General features: G+C 34.9%; 1 protein-coding gene across 2 annotated transcripts in view; it reads right to left on the reverse strand.

Moving 5' to 3' along the window:
* LOC109051984 (PHD finger protein 19-like) overlaps positions 1–18,538 on the reverse strand; it is a 31,653-nt gene extending 13,115 nt beyond the window's left edge. The window contains exons 1-12 of one of the 2 annotated variants that reach the window (XM_042729436.1): positions 18,306–18,538; positions 15,687–15,892; positions 14,202–14,283; positions 13,919–14,014; positions 10,790–10,884; positions 10,557–10,705; positions 8,996–9,091; positions 7,587–7,655; positions 6,900–7,020; positions 4,335–4,402; positions 3,739–3,888; positions 3,237–3,303 (exon numbers count right to left, since the gene is read on the reverse strand). In XM_042729436.1, coding sequence (XP_042585370.1) covers positions 3,237–3,303; positions 3,739–3,888; positions 4,335–4,402; positions 6,900–7,020; positions 7,587–7,655; positions 8,996–9,091; positions 10,557–10,705; positions 10,790–10,884; positions 13,919–14,014; positions 14,202–14,283; positions 15,687–15,866 — 1,173 coding nt within the window. In that variant the 5' untranslated portion in view covers positions 15,867–15,892; positions 18,306–18,538. Of the gene's footprint in view, positions 1–3,236; positions 3,307–3,738; positions 3,889–4,334; positions 4,403–6,899; positions 7,021–7,586; positions 7,656–8,995; positions 9,092–10,556; positions 10,706–10,789; positions 10,885–13,918; positions 14,015–14,201; positions 14,284–15,686; positions 15,893–18,305 lie in introns of both variants that reach the window. The other variant, XM_042729435.1, reaches the window with a different exon arrangement.
* Positions 18,539–21,320: the final 2,782 nt, after the last annotated feature.

A 21,320-nucleotide genomic window follows, 5' to 3' on the forward strand; every position in this document is an offset into this window, starting at 1 on the left:
CTAATGCCGCCTTTGAAGTCGTTCATGGCATTATTAGCCGTGCTGCCTGGAGTGTCAAGGATGTGTAGTTCAAGTAAAGCACGTCTGGGGACTGGAGACCTCTCAGAAGGATTTGTCAGTTAAATGCTTCAGAGGATGAATGTAATCCTTTTTAGAAAATGTAGAAAGACAGAATGAGAGGGTAGGAGAGAGCTGGGGAGTAACAAACTAAAAGTAGAGACATAACCCAACTAGATTTTGTCAGAAGCGTGACTTTTTGTTAGTGGATTGTAGCGCAGCTGACTTCTTGTGCTAAAGGCTAGCTTGACTGAAGTTTAGCTACTTGAAATCATGAGTAGCTTGTAGCTTGGCTTTCAAAGTAGCTTTACCAACAGAGTGAGAAAAAAGGTGAGGGAGAGAGGGAGCGAAGGCGAGAAAGAGACAAAACAACACATGAGAAGCGAGGGAGAGATGCAAGGTCTGCATGGCAGCAGGCGTCAAGGAATGAAAGGGGCGCAGGCAGATGCTAGAGAGCAATGAAGAGAGGCAGGGAGAAGATATCGAAGAGTAAACATCACACAGGTCATATTTAAATCAGCTTTAAGTCCGTACATATGAAACCATGTGGAAAAACGACTGAAAGAAACAAGTAGCAATTCACTCGGCTGCTTGAGAGCAAGCCATTGAGGGATTCTAGAAACTTTAAGTGCTAGAGCACAAAATCTCAGTAAGGAAAGCTCAGATTCGCACTGACAGGTCAAACACAGCCTCAGTAGTCCAACACTTCACCTCTTCATGAATCTGATTTCAAGAGGACTGCACAAACTGAATTATTTAGTTTGTGTGTGTGGTTTAGTGATAGATCAATATATATCAGGTTTCCCGACCTGGGGTTCGTGAGTGAACTGCAGGGGGGTTTGTGAGTTGATAAAAACCTAATAATGAATTAAATCATTAAAATGTAAAATTACAATAAATAAATCACTTTAACAGACCTGCCAACCTTGAATTTGAAATTTTCAGAGTACCAAAACTTTTTTGAGTACCATCAGTGTGTTTACCGTAACAGTTTAGTTAATTTTTGCTATTTAGTTTTTTTATGCTATTTAAAAAAGAAAAAAACTACAGTACACATCTGTATTTTTTGGCTGATTTGCGGTATACGGTAGCCTACTGTATATATCTCGGTATTTTGTATTTGGATTAAACAAATAAAGCGAATGTAAGCATGTAAGCATATATTATGTGCAAAAAAGGGTTAAAAAACAAAACATTGTAACATTGCAATCTAAAAACAAAAAATATATATTTTTAAAGCAGAAGTTACAGTTACTAAACTAAAAATGAAAATAGTAAAAAGCACAGACTAATTGAGTAAAAAGGCTATTTTGATTACCCCATTACGCTTTACAGTTAGTGCTATCATACAAATACAATTACTTGTAGGTTTAAAATTCTACATATGTCACATTTATTGTCCAACTACAAATATTTCAGCAAAATGTACACTTTAGTCAGAGTTTCTGTGCTCCTATTTCATCGAGCGCTGTCTGTTTGGCGCGCATGCGTGCGGCGGCGCTCGTTCTAAATGAAGTCTGTGGAGTTTAGTGGAGAATTACTAAAGCAAAAGCTCATGCACTTCTGACAGCAAAATGGAAATATTTTCATTGTTTTTTTAACATTTACAGATGGAGAATATACCTGTGAAATGTAAGTTATGCATTAAGGAAAACAGCACATCTCAAACACATTAAACAGCGCGTCTCTGTCAGCCTCACACACTGCCTTTCTGTCATAGCATCTGACGGGGCGAGCGCGAGCGGCTTTGATGTGGGGGCGAGCCACTTCGAACTGAAACTATAAACTACAGGCTACTAGGAGAGAAATAAAACGCAAACGAAATTTAGCTCTGATTGGTTGAACTCTTCATCTTTTTCTGTTGCTTGTTTTGAATACTATCCATGGACAGGGGCGTCACTAAGTTTTTGCGTAGTTTAGAGTGACAAATCGTACCAGCGTACTTTGAGGTCAAAATGCGTACAGGTTGGCAGTTCTGTTTTAACAAAAAAATAAATAAAACACTTACTAAAAAAAGTTATTTTATTAGTTTACCTGTATGTCATGTGACCATCATTATCAGAGAAACATGAATACATGAATGTGTTCTTAAATTTGGAAATAATAAAATCTAAGGAGGTACTTCAATTAAATATTTTAGACCAAATGGGATCGGCTGGCAAAAAATGTGTCGGAACCTCCCTGAACTGGCCAATTAACCAAAGTGTCCGAAAGTCTTGTGAATGGATATCAAACACTTCCTGTTTTTAAATATTTTTAAAAAAATTTGATTTCATTTTAATTTAAAAAGTTTTGAGCATGTCTTATTTGCTGTTATTAATTGTATAACATATCAAATAGCATTTAAAAGTTTGGGGTTGTACGATTTTTAAGTTTTTTTTGGAAAGAAGTCTCTAATGCTTGTCAAGGCTGCATTTATTTGATCAAAATACGGTAAAAAAAAGCAATATTGTGAATTTATTTGTGAAAAATGTCATTTATTCCTATCTTTCAGATTTTTTTTGCTGCTCAAGTAACATTCCTTATTATTATAAACGTTGAAAACAGTTGTATATAATATTTACTTAATATTTTTGTGATAACTGAGATACATTTTGCAGGATTCTTTGAAGAAGAACAACATTTATTTGAAATATAAACTCTATAATTTTATAATATCTTTACTGTCACTTTTGATCAATTTAATGCATCCCCCTTTTTTTAAATAAAAAATAAATAAAAAAAATCTTACTGAACCCAAAATTATTGAAAGGGGTTGAGTGTGCATATAAAATCCATCTAATTTGCATTGTATTGGCATCTCTAAATATCAATATTTGCCACTGAGCAACTCATATTAACTGACCACTGATATATACACTCATCCAGTATTTAAAAATAGTGTTAAATAGTTTGCAAATGCTATAGATCAGTGCAGCCAGATGCATCTTTTTTTTTTTTTTTTTTCACTTAGTGTAAACTTGCCTAATTTGAATCTGAAATAAAAGACTGATTACCCCTTAGCAAATTGCTAGCTGGCTAGATCTTAAGACACAGTTTCTGCGTTTATGCAACTGGCCTAGAAACCTTTTTTTTTAGAAAGTCTTACAGTAGTAACTGTAATAACAGAACACAGTTTTCAACCAGACAAGAAAGGTCATGTTATCCAGCTGGTGTCGCAGTGAAGTGACAAAGCTTACATTAGGAATAGCATCCTCCAGCAGCCACTTGGACCTCTTCCTCCGCTTCTCTGCAGGAACAGAGCTACTGCTACAGAGGAAAACGAGAAACATTCAATCAATATAACGGAGCATAATAACAACTGAACTAAATAAACTGTCAATCAACGCATTGTCTCCACCCACTAAACATGTCAATACAGATCTGAGAGCTGAAATCACTCAATCCTAAAAAGGATTGTGGCTGTCAAATGTTTAATTATAGATGAGAAGCCAAGTGTCTTTCAGTGCATTCACTGCAAAAGTCTAATTTCTCAAACATCTCCAAATTCCCTTTGAAGCATCAAGTAAGAATAAAGATCTCAGTTATGATCAGCTGACTGGAGAAATAACAAACAAATAGCACTGTAAACCAAATAAAATATTTCATGATAATTAATTTGAATGCTTCTATGTGTCATCAACAAAAGATATCAGTCATAAAAACGAGAGGCAGTGATAAGGAACTCAGAAATGCTCAAACCTGCTTCTGCTGGCCCCTTTCTTGCGGCCCCTGTGACCCTCACTGTTCTGAGCCTTCTCCGGAAACAACTTAGATGGAGGGTTAGGAGGGACCCTTGTCCTTAATCGGAAAATGTATTTCCTCTTCTTGATCTCCTTGCCGCAGAGAAACCTAAAATAAATAAATAAATAAATAAATAAATTCTCTCTCTCTCTCTCTCTCTATTTTTTTTTTTTTTTTTTTTTTTTTTTTTTAATATAGTATAATTTTAATATTTTTAATAAACAATTATAAAAAATGAATATAAAGAATCAGTAAATAATATTAAATAAGTAATATTATTTATTTTTTATAACATTTGTTTACTAATAATTCAAATTTATTTGAAAAAAAAAAAAAAAAAAAAAATATATATATATATATATATATATATATATATATATATATATATATATATATATAATATATATATATACACAAACCTATGTACTAATTTTGTTTTTTAAATAAACTTGAATTATTATTAAAAATAAAAATAATTAAATTAATTAAATACATTAAAATAAATTAAAATGAATTAAAACAAAGGGGAAACAAAAGGAAAACATTTTCCTTACTTGCTTTTATAGTTGTTGAGGGCATCAAGGATATACTGGCCCCGTTCAGACAGAGGAGTATTGGAGAGCTAAAGGGTAAGAAATAGGTAAGAAAGTCTTTGCGAGAAACTGATTGTGTGATATGGTGTTTTATTATGAGACATTTCCTTTGCTGGTGCCTTGAGCTGTCATGTTTCAATGAAGACAAATGAAACCCATAGGCTTTGCTGTAGTTGTTAAGTCTTCCATAAAGAAGTGTGAGCAATTTAGCAGTGATGTTTTCTCAGATTACACTTGACAACAAACAAGCAGTTAGAATGACAAGAGATGATGCACAAAAAAAAAAAAAAAAAAAAAAAACAGGCTAATTTTCACTACCCATGTCTATCAAAGGAACTGCTTTCAGTACCTAGCAATTACAGCAGTCTACAGACAATTCTCTCGCACTGTTTTTATTTGCTTTCAAATGTCTTTGAAGGTGAATTGTGTCATTTTAACACCACTAGTTGTACAAAATGGAATGACACGTTTATGGTTGCTAGAATATTCTGGTGTTGCCTTGTGAATGCTATGTGTGATTACTAGGATGTTTCCAGAGTGTTCTGGGTGTTGATATGCTGTTGCTAGTGTGTTCTGGGTATTGTAATGTGGTTGATAGAGTTTTCTGGGTGGTTACTAGGACGTTGTTAGAGTGTAATGGTTGGTGTTATGGTGTGTGCACACAAAAAGAGAATTCCAGTTTTTGTGTGTGTAGATGCAGTCATACAAAGTCAATGCAAAGTGCCAGACGACACGAATGATGCAAACTGGGTGACGCGTTTGCCGCAAATGCACGATATTCGATATAAACATACAACTCAATCGTGTTTTCCGAGCAAGTAAAAAAAATTAAACTTGAGCGGAGAATTTGCATGATGCGTTGTCGCGCAAGCCAATCAGCGAAGAGCTTATTGTCAAGTTCTTGTCACTTGTCAAGGTGTTCTGGTTGTTGCTATGCAGTTACTAGTGTGTTCCTGGTGTTGCTGTGTGGTTGCTAGAGTATTCTGGGTGGTTACTAGGGCGTTGTTAGGGTGTTCTAGTTGTTGCTGTGCAGTTGCTAGTGTGTTCCTGGTGTTGCTGTGTGGTTGCTAGAGTATTCTGGGTGGTTACTAGGGCGTTGTTAGGGTGTTCTAGTTGTTGCTGTGCAGTTGCTAGTGTGTTCCTGGTGTTGCTGTGTGGTTGTTGCTAGAGTATTCTGGGTGGTTACTAGGGCGTAGTTAGGGTGTTCTAGCTGTTGCTGTGCAATTGCTAGTGTGTTTCTGTGTGTTGTTATCTGGTTGATATGGTGTTCTGTGTGGTTACTATGATGTTTCTATGGTGTTCTGGTTGTTGCTATGCAGTTGCTAGTGTGTTCCTGGTGTTGCTGTGTGGTTGCTAGAGTATTCTGGGTGGTTACTAGGGCGTAGTTAGGGTGTTCTAGCTGTTGCTGTGCAATTGCTAGTGTGTTCTGTGTGTTGTTATCTGGTTGATATGGTGTTCTGTGTGGTTACTATGATGTTTCTATGGTGTTCTGGTTGTTGCTATGCAGTTGCTAGTGTGTTCCTGGTGTTGCTGTGTGGTTGCTAGAGTATTCTGGGTGGTTACTAGGGCGTTGTTAGGGTGTTCTAGTTGTTGCTGTGCAGTTGCTAGTGTGTTCTTTGTGTTGTTATGTGGTTGATATGGTGTTCTGTGTGGTTACTATGATGTTTCTATGGTGTTCTGGTTGTTGCTATGCAGTTGCTAGTGTGTTACTTGTGTTGTTCTGTGTGCTAGGGTGTTTTGGGTGGTTACTAGGGCGTTGTTAGGGTGTTCTAGTTGTTGCTTTGCTGTTGCTAGTGTTTTCCTGGTATGGTTGCTAGGGTGTTTTGTGTGATTACTATGGCATTACTAAGGTGTTGCCATGTGGTTGATAGGCTGTTCTGGGTGGTTGCTAGGGCATTTCTAGTGCGTTCCGGTTGTTGCTATGAGGTTGTTAGTGTGTTCTATTTGTTGATGTGCAGTTGCTAGTTTGTTCCGGGTGTTGCTATCACAGATATATATACGGAGATGCTTCATTAGCGATAGTTTCTATGGGCTGCGGAACGTAAGCCGTCCGCCATTATTGGAACAAACCTTTGAGCGAAGGTGTTGCCATGTGGTTGATAGGCTGTTCTGGGCGTTGACTGTGTGCGTCTACAACAGCAAGTTATATGCTTGTATAAGGTGGTTGACCATTCCGAAATAGTGGAATTTGGTGGGGTTTTGTAGGGGTTGTATAGGTATTTTTTGTTTATATGTGGTTGCTAGGGTGTTCTGGGTGGTTCCTAGCACATTGTTAGAGTGTTATTCTTTTTTTTTTGATTTGCTATTGTTTTTGTGTTTTGGTGTGTTGTTGATAAGGTGTTCAGAATGGTTACTAGGGTGTCACTAAGGTGTTCTCTCTGGGTAGTTGCTTATTGACTAAACGTCCACCCAAAGCCCATCCAAAAATTACACTACACTTTATTGTTTAAATTACACACTTTCCCTTTAATGTTTTTCTAAAAAGATTGTGAATGTTAAATGACAGTAAAAGCCTGATCGTATCACCTTGCCCATCTGGAAATGGTCCCAGTTGTTGCTGATGAAGGTCAGGATCTCCTCTAGTTCAAAGTATTTCTTTTTACTTTGGACTCCCAGGTTGTACAGGGCAAGATGGACCACATCCACCCTGCAAATGAAAAATAACTGGACTGAAAACAAGAAAATCTCACATAAGATTCTAGAGACTAATCTGAAGATGTTTTAGTCGTAAAGAAGAAATGCTTTTAAATCAAATGACGCCGCCAAAATCTGCATGAACTGTCACATGGTGAACGTTAAACAGAGTGCCATTCCTTTCACAAGGCAAGGTCCATTTTAACACACCAGACTTTTTAAGAAGGATAAAGCTTAAATATGAACAGAGACTGGCTTCATACCTAAATATCCAACACATCCAGCTCACTGTATTTCAAGAGTAATCCCCTGCTATCATAAGAAATCCTCTCAGCACCAAATCTTCCTTTCAAATGGCTATTTCTCATTTGGGACAAAAAGCAAGAATCAATGTCCAGACAAACTCTACTTTAAAAAAAATCCCGCAATGCTCTCTCTTTACTTTCTGAAATAGAGAGAAAACGCTCTGGCTCGAGAGCACCGTCCTGCATCAATCACATCCGACACTTTGACTATATAATTCTGACATGGATCTGGGTGCAATCATTTGCGAGGCGGGAAAGAAGAGCTGCCATTTACCATCTGAGAGCCAGCCGCTTGATGTATTCTGCTCCTTTATTGCACACCGCACAAATGAACAAGTAAAACCTATGAGAGAAAAGACAGAAAATGGAGGCATTTAAATTACACACCTTGGAGAGGTACAAACGGCGCTGCAGCCGCAGAAAAATTGTGCTTCACAGTGTCATTATGATCTTTTAAAAATCCCCTAACGCATGTAATCTCGCCTGTGTGCGACGCCGCATTAAGTTTGTTGCAATATTCACTAATCATTACCGTAGAGATGTTGCAAATAGAATTTCACTTTGGTTATTGCGTTCATTGATCTTTCCGTAAAGCAATGGCTTATATTTCATTATAAAACAGATAGAGCCGACCCTAAAATCGAAGCCACCGAAGAGCAGTTTTCAGCGACAGGCAATTTGTCTGTACACACTGAATGTGAAAAGGCGGCATGACGCATTCATAGCCAATCAGGGGATATCTGATTTTTACAATTATGTGCAGTTGGATTTTAGACCAATGAGATTTAATTATCTAATTTAATTAAACCATGTGATCAGAAAAATGTGTAGAGTGTAGCTGGTTCGATTAAAAATTATTTACATGAGAGATTGTTTTCTTAAAGAATTGTTAACTTTTATTATTTAAATAATTCAAATATTGAACATATTTTAAATATATAATATATTCTAAATATTGAATATATTTGAAATATTTAATATAATTTAACTCTTCAGCTATTTATTGCTTATTTTTTTACTTGAGATTGTTTGCTTTAAGAATAGTTAAATTGTATTATTTCAATAATAATTCAAATATCGAACATATTTTAAATACATTACATATTCCAAATATTTATTATATTTTAAATATGTAATCATTGTTTATTTTGATAATTTAAATAACAATCATTTAAATATTTTATATAATTTAACTCTTCAACTATATATTGATTATCTTTACATGAGAGCTTTTCCTTTAAGAATGGTTATTTTTATTATTTAAGTAATAATTTAAATATTTAATACATTTAAATATATAATATAATCCAAACATTTAATATAATTTAAATATTTAATCATTGTTTATTTTGATTATTTAAATATGTAATATAATTTAAATATATAATATATTCCAAATATTTATTAAATTTTAAATATTTAATCATTGTTTATTTTAATTAATCATATTACTGTTGTTGCCATTTTATAAAACCATGATTTTAGGCAGGTTTTAGGTGCTCTACTTTCAGGCTGTGCCTAAAAATTCCCCTCAGCCATGACAAAATCTCTTTAATTATATTTAATGATATAAAGCCAATTGCTTTTCAGGGAAGTTCATTGATGAGAAATCAATACTAAAGGATGGTTGACTGTTGACGCAAAGATGCAAGTTCTTTCGTTGTAGCTCTGTACAGTACATACCTATCTCCAAACATCATGGACTCCTGTAGGCACTGCGTACACGCCTCATGAAACCACTGCTCACAGCGAAAGCACTGCAGCATTTTCAGATACCACCTGATGAGAAAATCAGAGAATAAGAAATGAACTGTCGAATGATTTTTATCAAAAACAAAGCACAAAGACCTAAACAGACCAATTACATTTCAGTATATATAATATATATATATATATATATATATATATATATATATATAAAAAAGCAAGCAAAACTGGTGGTGTGATGGAGTGATACTCAAACTTCTTTATTTCCATTTGGATAGTGTGTGTAGAACAGCAGCAATAGCAAAGCCATTAGCGCAGCATTACCAAGATCTTTCTAGGAGCTTTATGACTAGTAGGGATAATAAAAATGGCACCAATGCCATTTTTAGAGACCAAGCGCAGTAGTAATATTTTGTTTTTAATACTCACCAATACAACACTTGTGTTTTTAGTAATGCTATTATACAAAACGGGTGGGTGATATAAGGGTAGCGTCTTTAAGATTTTCATTAACTGAATGATAACATCAAATACAGATAACTATAGCTGATCACAAAGGCTTCACAAAAACCAAAATACATAATTTCCTTTCTTTTTCAGTAAAATAATGTACCGAAGAGAGGAATCATATCAGTTAGCAAATGTTAGTAAAAACTCATATAACAAATTATTATTATTTTGATACTTTTATTTATTTAATATTTTGAACTGGCTTCTATGTTTGTATGTTCAGTTTTTTGTTTGTTATACAGTATAATTTTTTTTTTTTTGTATTTTTTTTTTCCAATAGTCTAAATTATCTAATTTTGTTTATATTTCTGTTTAGCTTCAATTTATTTTTATTTCAGCTTTAGTTTTAGTAATTGTAGTACTTTAACTTATTTTTATGGTTTTCATCTTTCATTTCTATTTTATTTTTTCACCTTACTTTTCTTTATTTTAATAAAATGGTTTGAAGCAATTTTAGTGTTTAGTAGTTTACAGTAAAAACACTGCTCTGGTTATTGTCATTGTAAGTAAAACATAAAATATATAACTTACTGTATTTTTAACTTTATGACATCTATTCAGTGTCACAGCAAAGTCAATTTCTTTAATAATAATCCGATGACTACTGTTCTACTGAAGCGGTGTAGGGACTGTTTATTTTTCAACAATCTCGAGACAGTCCCTGTTCTGTCGTTGGTTGCATAACATACAATTTTGTTTTGATCAAAATGATTGCGCTGAGTGAGCAGACAGCAAGCGAGCACAAGAGGCAGAGATGTGTGAGTGCATTTGTCACGCTCTCCTCACTGCTTTAACTTCACTGAAACACACAAACAAACCACTTCACTACAATTAATCAAACGTCCCAATGCTATCAAACAATGTGACAGATGTTATGGTCAATACATTACAGTTTTGCTTTGCTGTGCGTACGCTACACTGAATCAGTTTAGTATACAGGCCAAATGCCTAGACCCCTAGCAGGAAAAGAAATCAAGTAAGGAAGAGCACAAAAAGAAAGTAATGAGAAGAGACGAGGCAGACTCACTCTCCAGGTCCTCCGCAGTAGCAGTAGCACTGCTGATGGTTCGTACGATGCAAAGAGTCCCACTCCAGCTCCTCTGGATTATAGGGCAGCACCTGCTTCATGTTCAGCAGCGCTTTGGAGATTGGCCCCTTTTTAAGAGCTCCCCCTTTCTGCCACATAAAGAAACACACGTCAGCAACACCGCCTCCCTGATCCCCATTCATTTATATGGAACGTGTATATGAAGGACTTACTCTCACAGCTAAAGCAAAAATGCACTTCCTGCAGAACCATGGAGGAATGTCAGCTGATCTCTCCACTGGGGGCAAGTGGCAGAGCTGGTGATAGCCTGAAGATGCAAGGCAAGCATGTGGAAGGATGGAGGACAAATATTAGCACAAAAAAAGCAGATCGACTCAGACTCAATCAGATGTGTAAATATGAACAGCAGAGTTGAAGTCGACACTAATCCTTGAGACTTCAGAGAGCCACTTCTGCGTCCCCAGCGAGTCATTACTGTAGTGCAGTCTTACCAAACCCCCTTAAAGTCATCAAAGACACCCAGAATAGTTCTCTCTATTTGCTTTGTAGACGCCATGGCGTTTATAATGCAAATTGCATCACATTTTCCACTCCAGTCTTTTAAAATACATTATCACAAGTACATGTTAATCAGTTTTATCCACACGCAGAAGAGTTCCCCAGCCACTGCATCATGCAAAAAGTCATAACAACTTTTATATTACTAGATTTCCACATTTTCTGAAGAAATTGCAAGTGCTGCAGAGCCGTAACCACCACAGACATTGAATAATCAGATATCCCCCACAATATTTGATAATCTTGATGCTGCATTGCACTACTGTTTGTTGTTAGATGACAATAACAGCATTCATCACAGTCAAAAAGACTAAAATCGAGTCAATCAAATCAAAAAAGCTAAGCCCAAAATGTCAGCACAGTGCTTCAGCTGAAAGAGTGGAAAGTAAGAAGCAATCAGCTGAATATGAAATATTTTTCTGTTGTAATGACGGAAATGTTAAATGAGCGACAGCAATACTAACTGATGCAAACCAAGTATGGTAAGATTTGCTGATTCATATCAGTGCAACGGCATAAAAGTTAACAATCCGATGTATCGATTTCAAAAAAGTTGCCATTTGTATCCTAATGCATCATTTCTAACATATCTGCATCTGCAAAAAACAATGTATTTATATATAATTATTAGTAGATGTGATATACTTTTATTATTTATAATTTAGTGAGCAATATTTTATATGTAGATCGATTTCTCCCTTCTAAACTGTTTCTCAAGCTGTTCTCTCATCACCACTGCTGCTATGTGAATATGACGCATCACAACACTACGGAGAACAGGGCATCAGAAGTCACTGAAGATAATTTATGATTTGCTGTCTGTCAAATACACACAAACTATCTGTACCGTATTAAATTGCAAAGCATCATATTTTTTTTCCAATGCATCAAATTGCATTTAATCGCACTGTGTTGAACTTGAATCGAATCGAAATCAGATCACACTGCATAATAGGGGTGAATCGTATCATATCGCATCGCATCGGCTCCTGCTTCATATGTATCTTTAATGTATCATATCTTTGGCTACGCATTGAGATCGTATCGCATCGGCCTCACTTATCCCTAATGCAAACTACTTTTATGTCAAATTTTGTCATTTTAATTTAAAAATATATAGCATTTTGATTATTCATGTAGTGTAATTTGTAATTTAATGTGATGAAATTACAGATTTCAGCATATTAGGCACAAGGTTAAAGGGACAATTCACTACTGACAACATGGTGTTTTAATAAAACTTGGCTGTTTATGTAATATAAATGTAACTTTTTGTAAATCTGTGCTACATGACTAGGAAAAAACAGAAAGATGGCTGTGGCAAAAAATGTGGAAAACTTAATGCACTGGGCTCAATCAGACTATTTGAAAGAGGGGATACTAAAATATGCAACAAAATTATGTTTTTTTACATCATATGGTTGCCTTTTGTCGACAAATAAATGTGGATATCTTGGTGCAGGTAACATGGAAAAATAATGGGTCATTCCGTGTCAAATCAACCAGATTTCAGAAAGTTCCCCAGCTCAAATTTTTGATTTTGCTAATATTTTTTCTGAAGAAAGATATACATGTTTAGTGATGAAAGCCAAAATATTGGCTGATCGGCTTTTTTGTAGAGGGAGTCAAAATGGCAATTTTCACCTGAGATTCAAAGCCAAATTACAGTGGGTTAAAAATGACTTCAGAAAGATGGCAGCATCATAATGTTACTTTTACACAGAGATTAATAAGCCTGTTGGTAACATCTGTTCACTTTAGCAATCTTTGTTGCATTATGTGGGAAAGAGCACTTTTCAAGTTTTTTCCTCCAAAGTTCGCAGGTCTGTAACTCAAGAAGTATTAAAGATATCTTAATGTACTTTTAGATTTGGGGTTCTTAACAAACTTTTCTTTAGGCATCTTAATTTTATTTATGGTTTGGTTCCAGAGATACTAAGGCGAAAATTGCCATTTTGACCCCCTCTGCAAAATAGTGGATTACTCAGTAAATATTCATCCATGACACTTAATATTTTGGCTTTCATCACTATACATGTTTATCTTTCTTCAAAAAAATATTAGCAAAATCAAAAATTAGAGCCAGGGAACTCTGGTTGAGTTGACACAGAATGACCCTAATACACATTGTTCATTTACTTATACTACCAACACTGTAACAATACAACACTGGTTGAAAATCCATGAACTTACCCTTTAAGAATGAATGTGTGCTTGTTATTAATTATTTTAATGAATGTGGTTATCTGGCTTTCCTTAAAGCTTTTTAGAAAATATATACTTTTTTGCAAATAGTTCAAATGCATTACTTTTACAATAAAATTAAAAAATGAAAATCTGTTAGGTCCTCCCAAAGACATGGATATGGGTTTGGTCACCACTACAGTATTAGGCTGCCAGGATGTGGCTACATAGTTGGTAGGATGCTTTGGGTGTATCCTACTGTAGGTGGCTGACACCAACAGAATAACCATCAGCCATGCCACCCAAACCCACATAAAACAGAAAGAATTATTATTATTATTATTGGTCCAGATGTACTGTAATACATTCATTTACCACAGCAAATAACAAATAAATTATTACTTTTATTAATAATAAAAATGTATTGCACATTTGCAAGCATCACTATCAATAAAAGAGTTACTGAGTCAATAGTTCCTCAAAACGAATCACTACTTTCTCCAAGCAAAAACAAGCTGTTTTACTGTGATATATCCAGGTTTGGTGTGTTACATGATGAGCAAGGATACAGGCAGCGACCATGTCTGCCTCAGACTCACCTATTCCACACTTCCCGCAGATAAGAATTTCATTACCAGGAACTAGAGACATGTCAGAACACACTGAGCATTTGGGTTCTTCCCCAGGGACACCAGCTGTGCAAGAGAGCGAGAGAATAAAGCTTCCGTTACCTCATCACAAAGCAGTAATACCACACTGTCTCACACACACACATCTCATAGGACACACTGACATATCAAACAAAATTTCTAGTTTGCTGATGAATTATTGCTGCTACTTTTAAAATTAAAAATCCCACTCATACTCCACTCAACCTCTTACCATGCTGTATGTCTTTCCAAAGCACCCAGAACTTAGAGTTGTCTTCAAACGTCACAAAGCAACTCTGTTTCGAGGTGCTCACCTATAGGGAAATGGAATAAGGAATGTATGTATTGTGAAACGCAAACATAAAATTGTAAATAACATCAATATCTATTAGCCAAATAAATTATTCATGATTATAGAGCATGTAATTGGGTCATGAACATCTCTTGTATGTTTACACCTGGGACCTAGCAATTCATTTTTGTCCTCTATAGGGAACATTGATTTTTGGCATTTTCAAATGGCACAGTTTTATATATCTGGTATATCTTAAAAGTGGACATCTTGGGCTTTTAAAGCACAGTATGATTTTCTTTTGCAAGAAAAACATCTCCATTTTTTAGTAATGTCCTTAGTAAGGTACATCATGCCTTTTCACTTTGAACAGGGTAAAAATGAACAATATTTTTTCCACCTTTACACAAATTATGAAGTAAATCAGAAAGAAAATATTACATACCAAATTATTGTTAATAACAGTTGAGAGGCTATGTGCCAAATCTGATTAATCTATGTTCAATAAATAAATAAATACATAAAAAAATCATATGTTCATAAGTAAATAGTTCACCCAAAAATGCAAATTCACTGAAAATGTACTTACACTGAGGCCACCCAAGATGTAGAAAAGTTTGATTATAACACTTGCTCATCCACTACAGTGAATGGGTGCCGTCAGAATGAGAGTCCAAACAGATGATAAAAAAAATCACAATATTATATACGAGATATACACGAGTCTAGTGTATATGTGTTGTGTTTTGTGGAGGGGAGATGCATGTTTATGTTTGCAAAAAAAAACAAATCCATCAAGGCGTTTTAAGGCGCCAAAATCTATAATAACATTTCCTCTAGTGAAAAAGACCATTCCCTGTGTCCTCTCACATCAAAATCAACCAAAACATTTGTTTAGAACTGTTTTCCCTTATAAACAGTGCTTGATCTGTGCATATTTCTCTCCTGGTTCAGACGACACCAGGAGGAATTGTATTCTAGCCGGAAGCAACAGTTTGAAGTTAAAATGTCTTAATGATGGATTTGTTTATTACAGACACCCGTTATTTGATGGACTGGAGTCATGAGGATTTCTAACTGGATTATTGTGATGTTTTTATCAGCTGTTTGGACTCTCATTCTGACGGCACCCATTCACTGCAGAAGATTCATTGGTGAGCAAGTGATATAATGCTAAATTTCTCTAAATCTTTTTGGATGAAGAAACAAACTCATCTCTGTCTCGGATGGCCTGAGTGTAAGTACATTTTCAGCGAATTTTTTTATTTTTGGGTGAACTATACCTTTAATGCTCCAAGCACTATAACAACTTAATTCCAATGCCTCATGTTGCCATGTCCCAGGAGGATATACAGTGTGTGTAGTAAAACAGAGATGTGCATTCAGTTCAAGTATATATAAACCTCTATAGTATCAGTAACTCACTCTCTGTATCTTGCCCAGGTAGTAAAGGCCGTCAGACCAGCGGCATAGCACGTACTGGCCCACGGTCAAGTTGGTCTCCTGGTCGCTGCAGGTTTTCTCTCTCTTGGGAAGCAAGTGCTTGGCTTCTAGATTTTCCGACCCGACTGTCAGATATCCGTCCCGACAGGCTGATTCCAACATGCTGACAATAGACACAACTACACTTCCTGAAAGCAAAGTAGGAACAAACAAATCATACATAATATGCAGATTACACCAAATTTATCACATGTGAAATTTCCCAGTGGAATTAATTGCATCATTTCAAACAAAAACACTGTACACTTTGAATTTGTAGGTGTTTTTCTATGTAAAAATGGATTAAATATGAAAACCGTAGGGACCACATATCTCTATATAAAAACTCCCATAGAAACCAAGGTAAAGACTGAGATAATAAAGGATTTGCTTACTGGTCAGTACATTTGCATATATAAATAAACACTCAGAAAAGGCAGCAAAAAAAACAAAACAAGTCTTCCAGTTGTTTTAAAATCTAAATGAATCCAAAACATATTTACAGATCGAAAAAGGCTTCACGGATTTATATGCGCAATTAATCAATAAGCATAAATGCAGAGCACCATCAATCTAAAGGCATGGCTCATTTAGCATAATTAGGGCTTTAAAATATGCCAGTCTTCAAGTTCTCAGGGAAAATCATTGGAATCAACACAAGGGAAAGTTGCAGTTTTGTCTACTTACTGTATTAATTAGTGTTTCCCAAGCCTTTTTGTCTTACACAGCCTCTCCAATAATGCTCAAGTACCCACCAGTAATCTGTCCTTTTAACTCTCATTATAATTACACCATTTAGCAAAATAATGAATATTGTTAATTATTACTTTTTTTATTTATTTTTCTCATTTACTGAAGTCTTGCGATGTTCAAGGACTGACTACAGCCAAAGACTATAGAAATACAAAGACGGTTCACTCCGTTACTTATGAACGGGAGAAACTGCAACACACAATATGGCGGAAAAGTGCCACCTTCTTAATGAAAGAGCCAATCACTGATTGGTAAAGTCAATGCGTCACTGCAGCGGCCGTTAGAAGCTCAGGTTAAAGGGTTAGTTCACCCAAAAATGGAAATTATATCATTAATGACTCACCCTCATGTCGTTCCAAACCCGTAAGACCTCCGTTCATCTTCCGAACACAGTTTAAGATATTTTAGATTTAGTCCAAGAGCTTTCTGATCCTCCATTGAAAATGTATGTACGGTATACTGTCCACGTCCAGAAAGGTATTAAAAACATCTTCAAAGTAGTCCATGTGACATCAGAGGGTCAGTTAGAATTTATTGATGCATCGAAAATACATTTTGGTCCAAAAATAACATAAATTAGATCTTTATTCATCATTGTCTTCTCTTCCGGGTCTGTTGTGAGTGTGTTCACAACACTGCAGTGACGCCGCTGATGTACGACGCTGCTGACATGTTTTCTGGATGCGCCCAATAACAAAGATAACACGTCAGCAGCGGCGTACGTCAGCGGCGTATACCTGTATGGACAGTATACCATACATACATTTTCAATGGAGGGTCAGAAAGCTCTCGGACTAAATCTAAAATATCTTGAACTGTGTTCCGAAGATGAACTGAGGTCCATTTTTGGGTGAACTAACCCTTTAGCTTTTTAAACGCTATTTGAGCATAAGAACTCGCTAGTATCAAAGTAGGAGTGTCTAACAAAGAAATGTATAAAAGCTGTACACGATACACACATTTTTAGTTTTCAGCTAAAAACTGATTTTCTTAATTATGTAAAAATGATGAGATTAATTATTATTCGTTATTTTATTTATCTATCAATTTGAAGTTCATAGGCAAACAAAGTTGATCCTATCCTGCTGGGAATCACTCAAAGTGATCCAGGTAAGCAAGTATGTGCTGTATGTGCATGTTGGTTTTGACAACCCCGCAGGAATTCTGTAGAACTGCAAATAGATTCGTCCAACCACAACAGTGCGCATGGGGAATATTGCCTGACTCAATCTCAACCCTGATGAGTTAAAAAGGGAGCAGAGAAAAAGAGCTGGTTGACTCATCGTCAGGATGTGAACTTCAGACTTTTACTGATCTCGGCCAGTTTTCCTCTGCCACCATGCACCAGACCCCTTTTACAGATAATCAAATGAATCGAACCCATGCGGCCGAGAATCACACGATTTTCAACAGTAACGTTACTCTTAACTATAAGACTAAAACTCCGCGTGACAGAAAATAAGACAGAAAACTATTGCATCGACTGTAAAAGTATCCACGCCTGCATGAAAAGTCACTTAACAGCCATGTCCACTTCTCAAGAGTCTATCAATTCAGTTGCTTATATAAATAAATCATAGCCGCTACGAATCTTTGCACGGACTCCCTCCCCATTTGAAGACATGCAACATCATCAGGACATGCTGGAAAACTTGCGCACTACCAAAACTTCTCTTTGGGACTCAGACAAGTTGTCACACTCATAACACATGCTCAGAACACACTATTACTCTTTCATATGCATGATTAAGTTCGCCAGATCAGTGCAGTTGTGAGTGTTACGCACTACAGTGCTGCAGGGATAAATACCGCTTTGATTTCTCTCCAATCCCGCGGGTAAAACGCGCCAAAAGTGCAGCTATTCCTCCTCTGGCAGCCCCAAATCCCATTTGCGATGTGTAAGAGTTTCTGGTGTTTTTACAGCTCAAGCGGCGCAGAAATGCAGTCAGTGAACGTCGCCATTTTTTCACCTTTTCCCGCGAATCATTTACGTTTTTCTTATGTAATTAACATAACACGATCATCATCATCATCCGCGTACAGGAAGTACAGCAGCAGCGCTCTGGAGGAGGGGCTACAGAAGCACTGCTCCAATGACAACAAGACATTAAAATGCAACTGACAATATACACGAGATTTATCCATATAGATAGAGAGATAGAAAATATACAGTAAAGTTATTATTAGATTTTCATATAGCTAATAGATTATGCCTATTATAGCCTATGTACTGTATAACTCTAAGTAGATAGATAGATAGATAGATAGATAGATAGATAGATAGATAGATAGATAGATAGATAGATAGATAGATAGATAGATAGATAGATAGATTATATAGTTATACTGTATAATGATAGATAGATAGATAGATAGATAGATAGATAGATAGATAGATAGATAGATAGATTATATAGTTATAGTGTATATAATTAGACAGACAGATAGATAGATTAAAATTATATAGTCATACTGTATAACGATAGATAGATAGATAGATAGATAGATAGATAGATAGATAGATAGATAGATAGATAGATAGATATATAATTAGAATAATGATAGATAGATAGATAGATAGATAGATAGATAGATAGATAGATAGATAGATAGATAGATAGATAGATTATATAGTTATACTGTATATAATAATAGATAGATAGATAGATAGATATAGATAGATAGATAGTTCATATATATATTATTGTTAGATAGATAGATAGATAGATATATGGTAGATAGATACTGATATATAGATAGATAGATAGATATAGATAACGATAGATAGATAGTTTTTTTTGTTGGTTGGTTGGTTGGTTGGTTGATAGATAGATAGATTATATAGTCATACTGTATAACGATAGATAGATAGATAGATAGATAGATAGATAGATAGATAGATAGATAGATAGATAGATAGATTATATAGTTATACTGTATAATGATAGATAGATAGATAGATAGATAGATAGATAGATAGATAGATAGATAGATAGATAGATAGATTATATAGTTATACTGTATATAATTAGACAGATAGATAGATTAAAATTATATTGTTATACTGTATAATGATAGATAGATAGATAGATAGATAGATAGATAGATAGATTATATAGTTATACTGTATATAATTAGACAGACAGATAGATAGATTAAAATTATATAGTTATACTGTATAATGATAGATAGATAGATAGATAGATAGATAGATAGATAGATTATATAGTTATACTGTATATAATTAGACAGATAGATAGATTAAAATTATATAGTTATACTGTATAATGATAGATAGATAGATAGATAGATAGATAGATAGATAGATAGATAGATAGATAGATAGATCGATAGATAGATAGATCGATAGATAGATAGACATTACTAATACTTTGAGCATGATATAATGTTTGTTAATATTGCGAAAGTTATTATAAAAAGTGTAATGGTTCTGATGGGTGGATGTGAGAGATATGACAGAGAGAGTGAGCTGTCAGCATATGTTTTCAGCTTCAGTGAAGGTTTGCTGGCAGTGCAACTGTCACAGTGCAGTTACATTTTTAACACATAACAGGTCATACTTGCTGGCATAACAGTAATATTCTTAGATTTCTGTGAAATTTGGTCATTGCGATTCAGGCAGACATCACAAGGTCATGGCAAGCTGACTAAATGAAAAATTTTATGTCGCAGAACAAAACTACCCATACACTGGGGCTATGAATGCCACATGACTAAGTGTATTTAGTTATTTGTTGCAGTGTTGATTTGTACATACAAAGTGACCTTTTTAACTGTGAGAAACCACCTGTTCTTTTCTTGTCTTTCATTCTGCTCTAAGAGTTTTTGATTTTGTGAAAATTTTATTGTGTTTAAGACAGGAGGGGATAAAATAACTAAAACTAAAAGTTACAAAAAAAAAATCAGGAGGGGAAAGTAGCTGGAGTTTTTCTCTAAAAACTGCTAGCTGAACTGAGTTGATTTTTTTTTTTTGCACACATTCCTGTAAGTGTTAACATGAAGGTCACGTGTTGTAGAATGCAAGGGAGAAAAAATATTTTGATTAAATATGAAAACCGTAAGGACCACATATCTCTATATAAAAACAGCTACAGATGTTATACTTTTTATGAATACATTAAGCTGATTTTGCACAGCAGCCACTACATGCATGTGTTCCTTCAGCAAAATTTCCATTGTTTATATAAAAGGAAATTACATTTCATATGAAAAAATTGTGGTTAGCATCAGATGTTCTGTGAAAAAATTATGAATCTTTATAGTGAAAATACATATTAAAAAAATGCAAAATAAAAATTCATGAGCCCACTTGACATTTTCATGTGCTTATCTGATACTATATTTGTGACCCTGGAACACAAAACCAGTATTAAGTGTCAATTTTTCAAAATAGAGATTTATACATCATCTGAAAGCTGAATAAATAAGCTTTCCATTGATGTATGGTTTATTAGGATCGGACAATATTTGGCAGAGATACATCTATTTCAAAATACTGAGAATAATCACCTTTAAAGTTGTCCAAATGAAGTTCTTAGCAATGCATATTACTAATCAAAAATTAAATTTACGTAGAAAATTTACAAAATATCTTCATGGAACATGATCTTTACTTAATATCATAATGATTTTTGGCATAAAAGAAAAAACGATAATTTTGACCCATACAATGTTTTTTGACTATTGCTAAAAATATACCCCAGCGACTTAAGACTGGTTTTGTGGTCCAGGGTCACATTTGATAAGGACCTATGTACAATGCACACAATAAATAAAATTACAGTAATCAGAAAGAATGAGAAT

This window comes from Cyprinus carpio, chromosome B8, assembly GCF_018340385.1.
Source record: "Cyprinus carpio isolate SPL01 chromosome B8, ASM1834038v1, whole genome shotgun sequence".
NCBI lineage: Eukaryota > Metazoa > Chordata > Actinopteri > Cypriniformes > Cyprinidae > Cyprinus > Cyprinus carpio.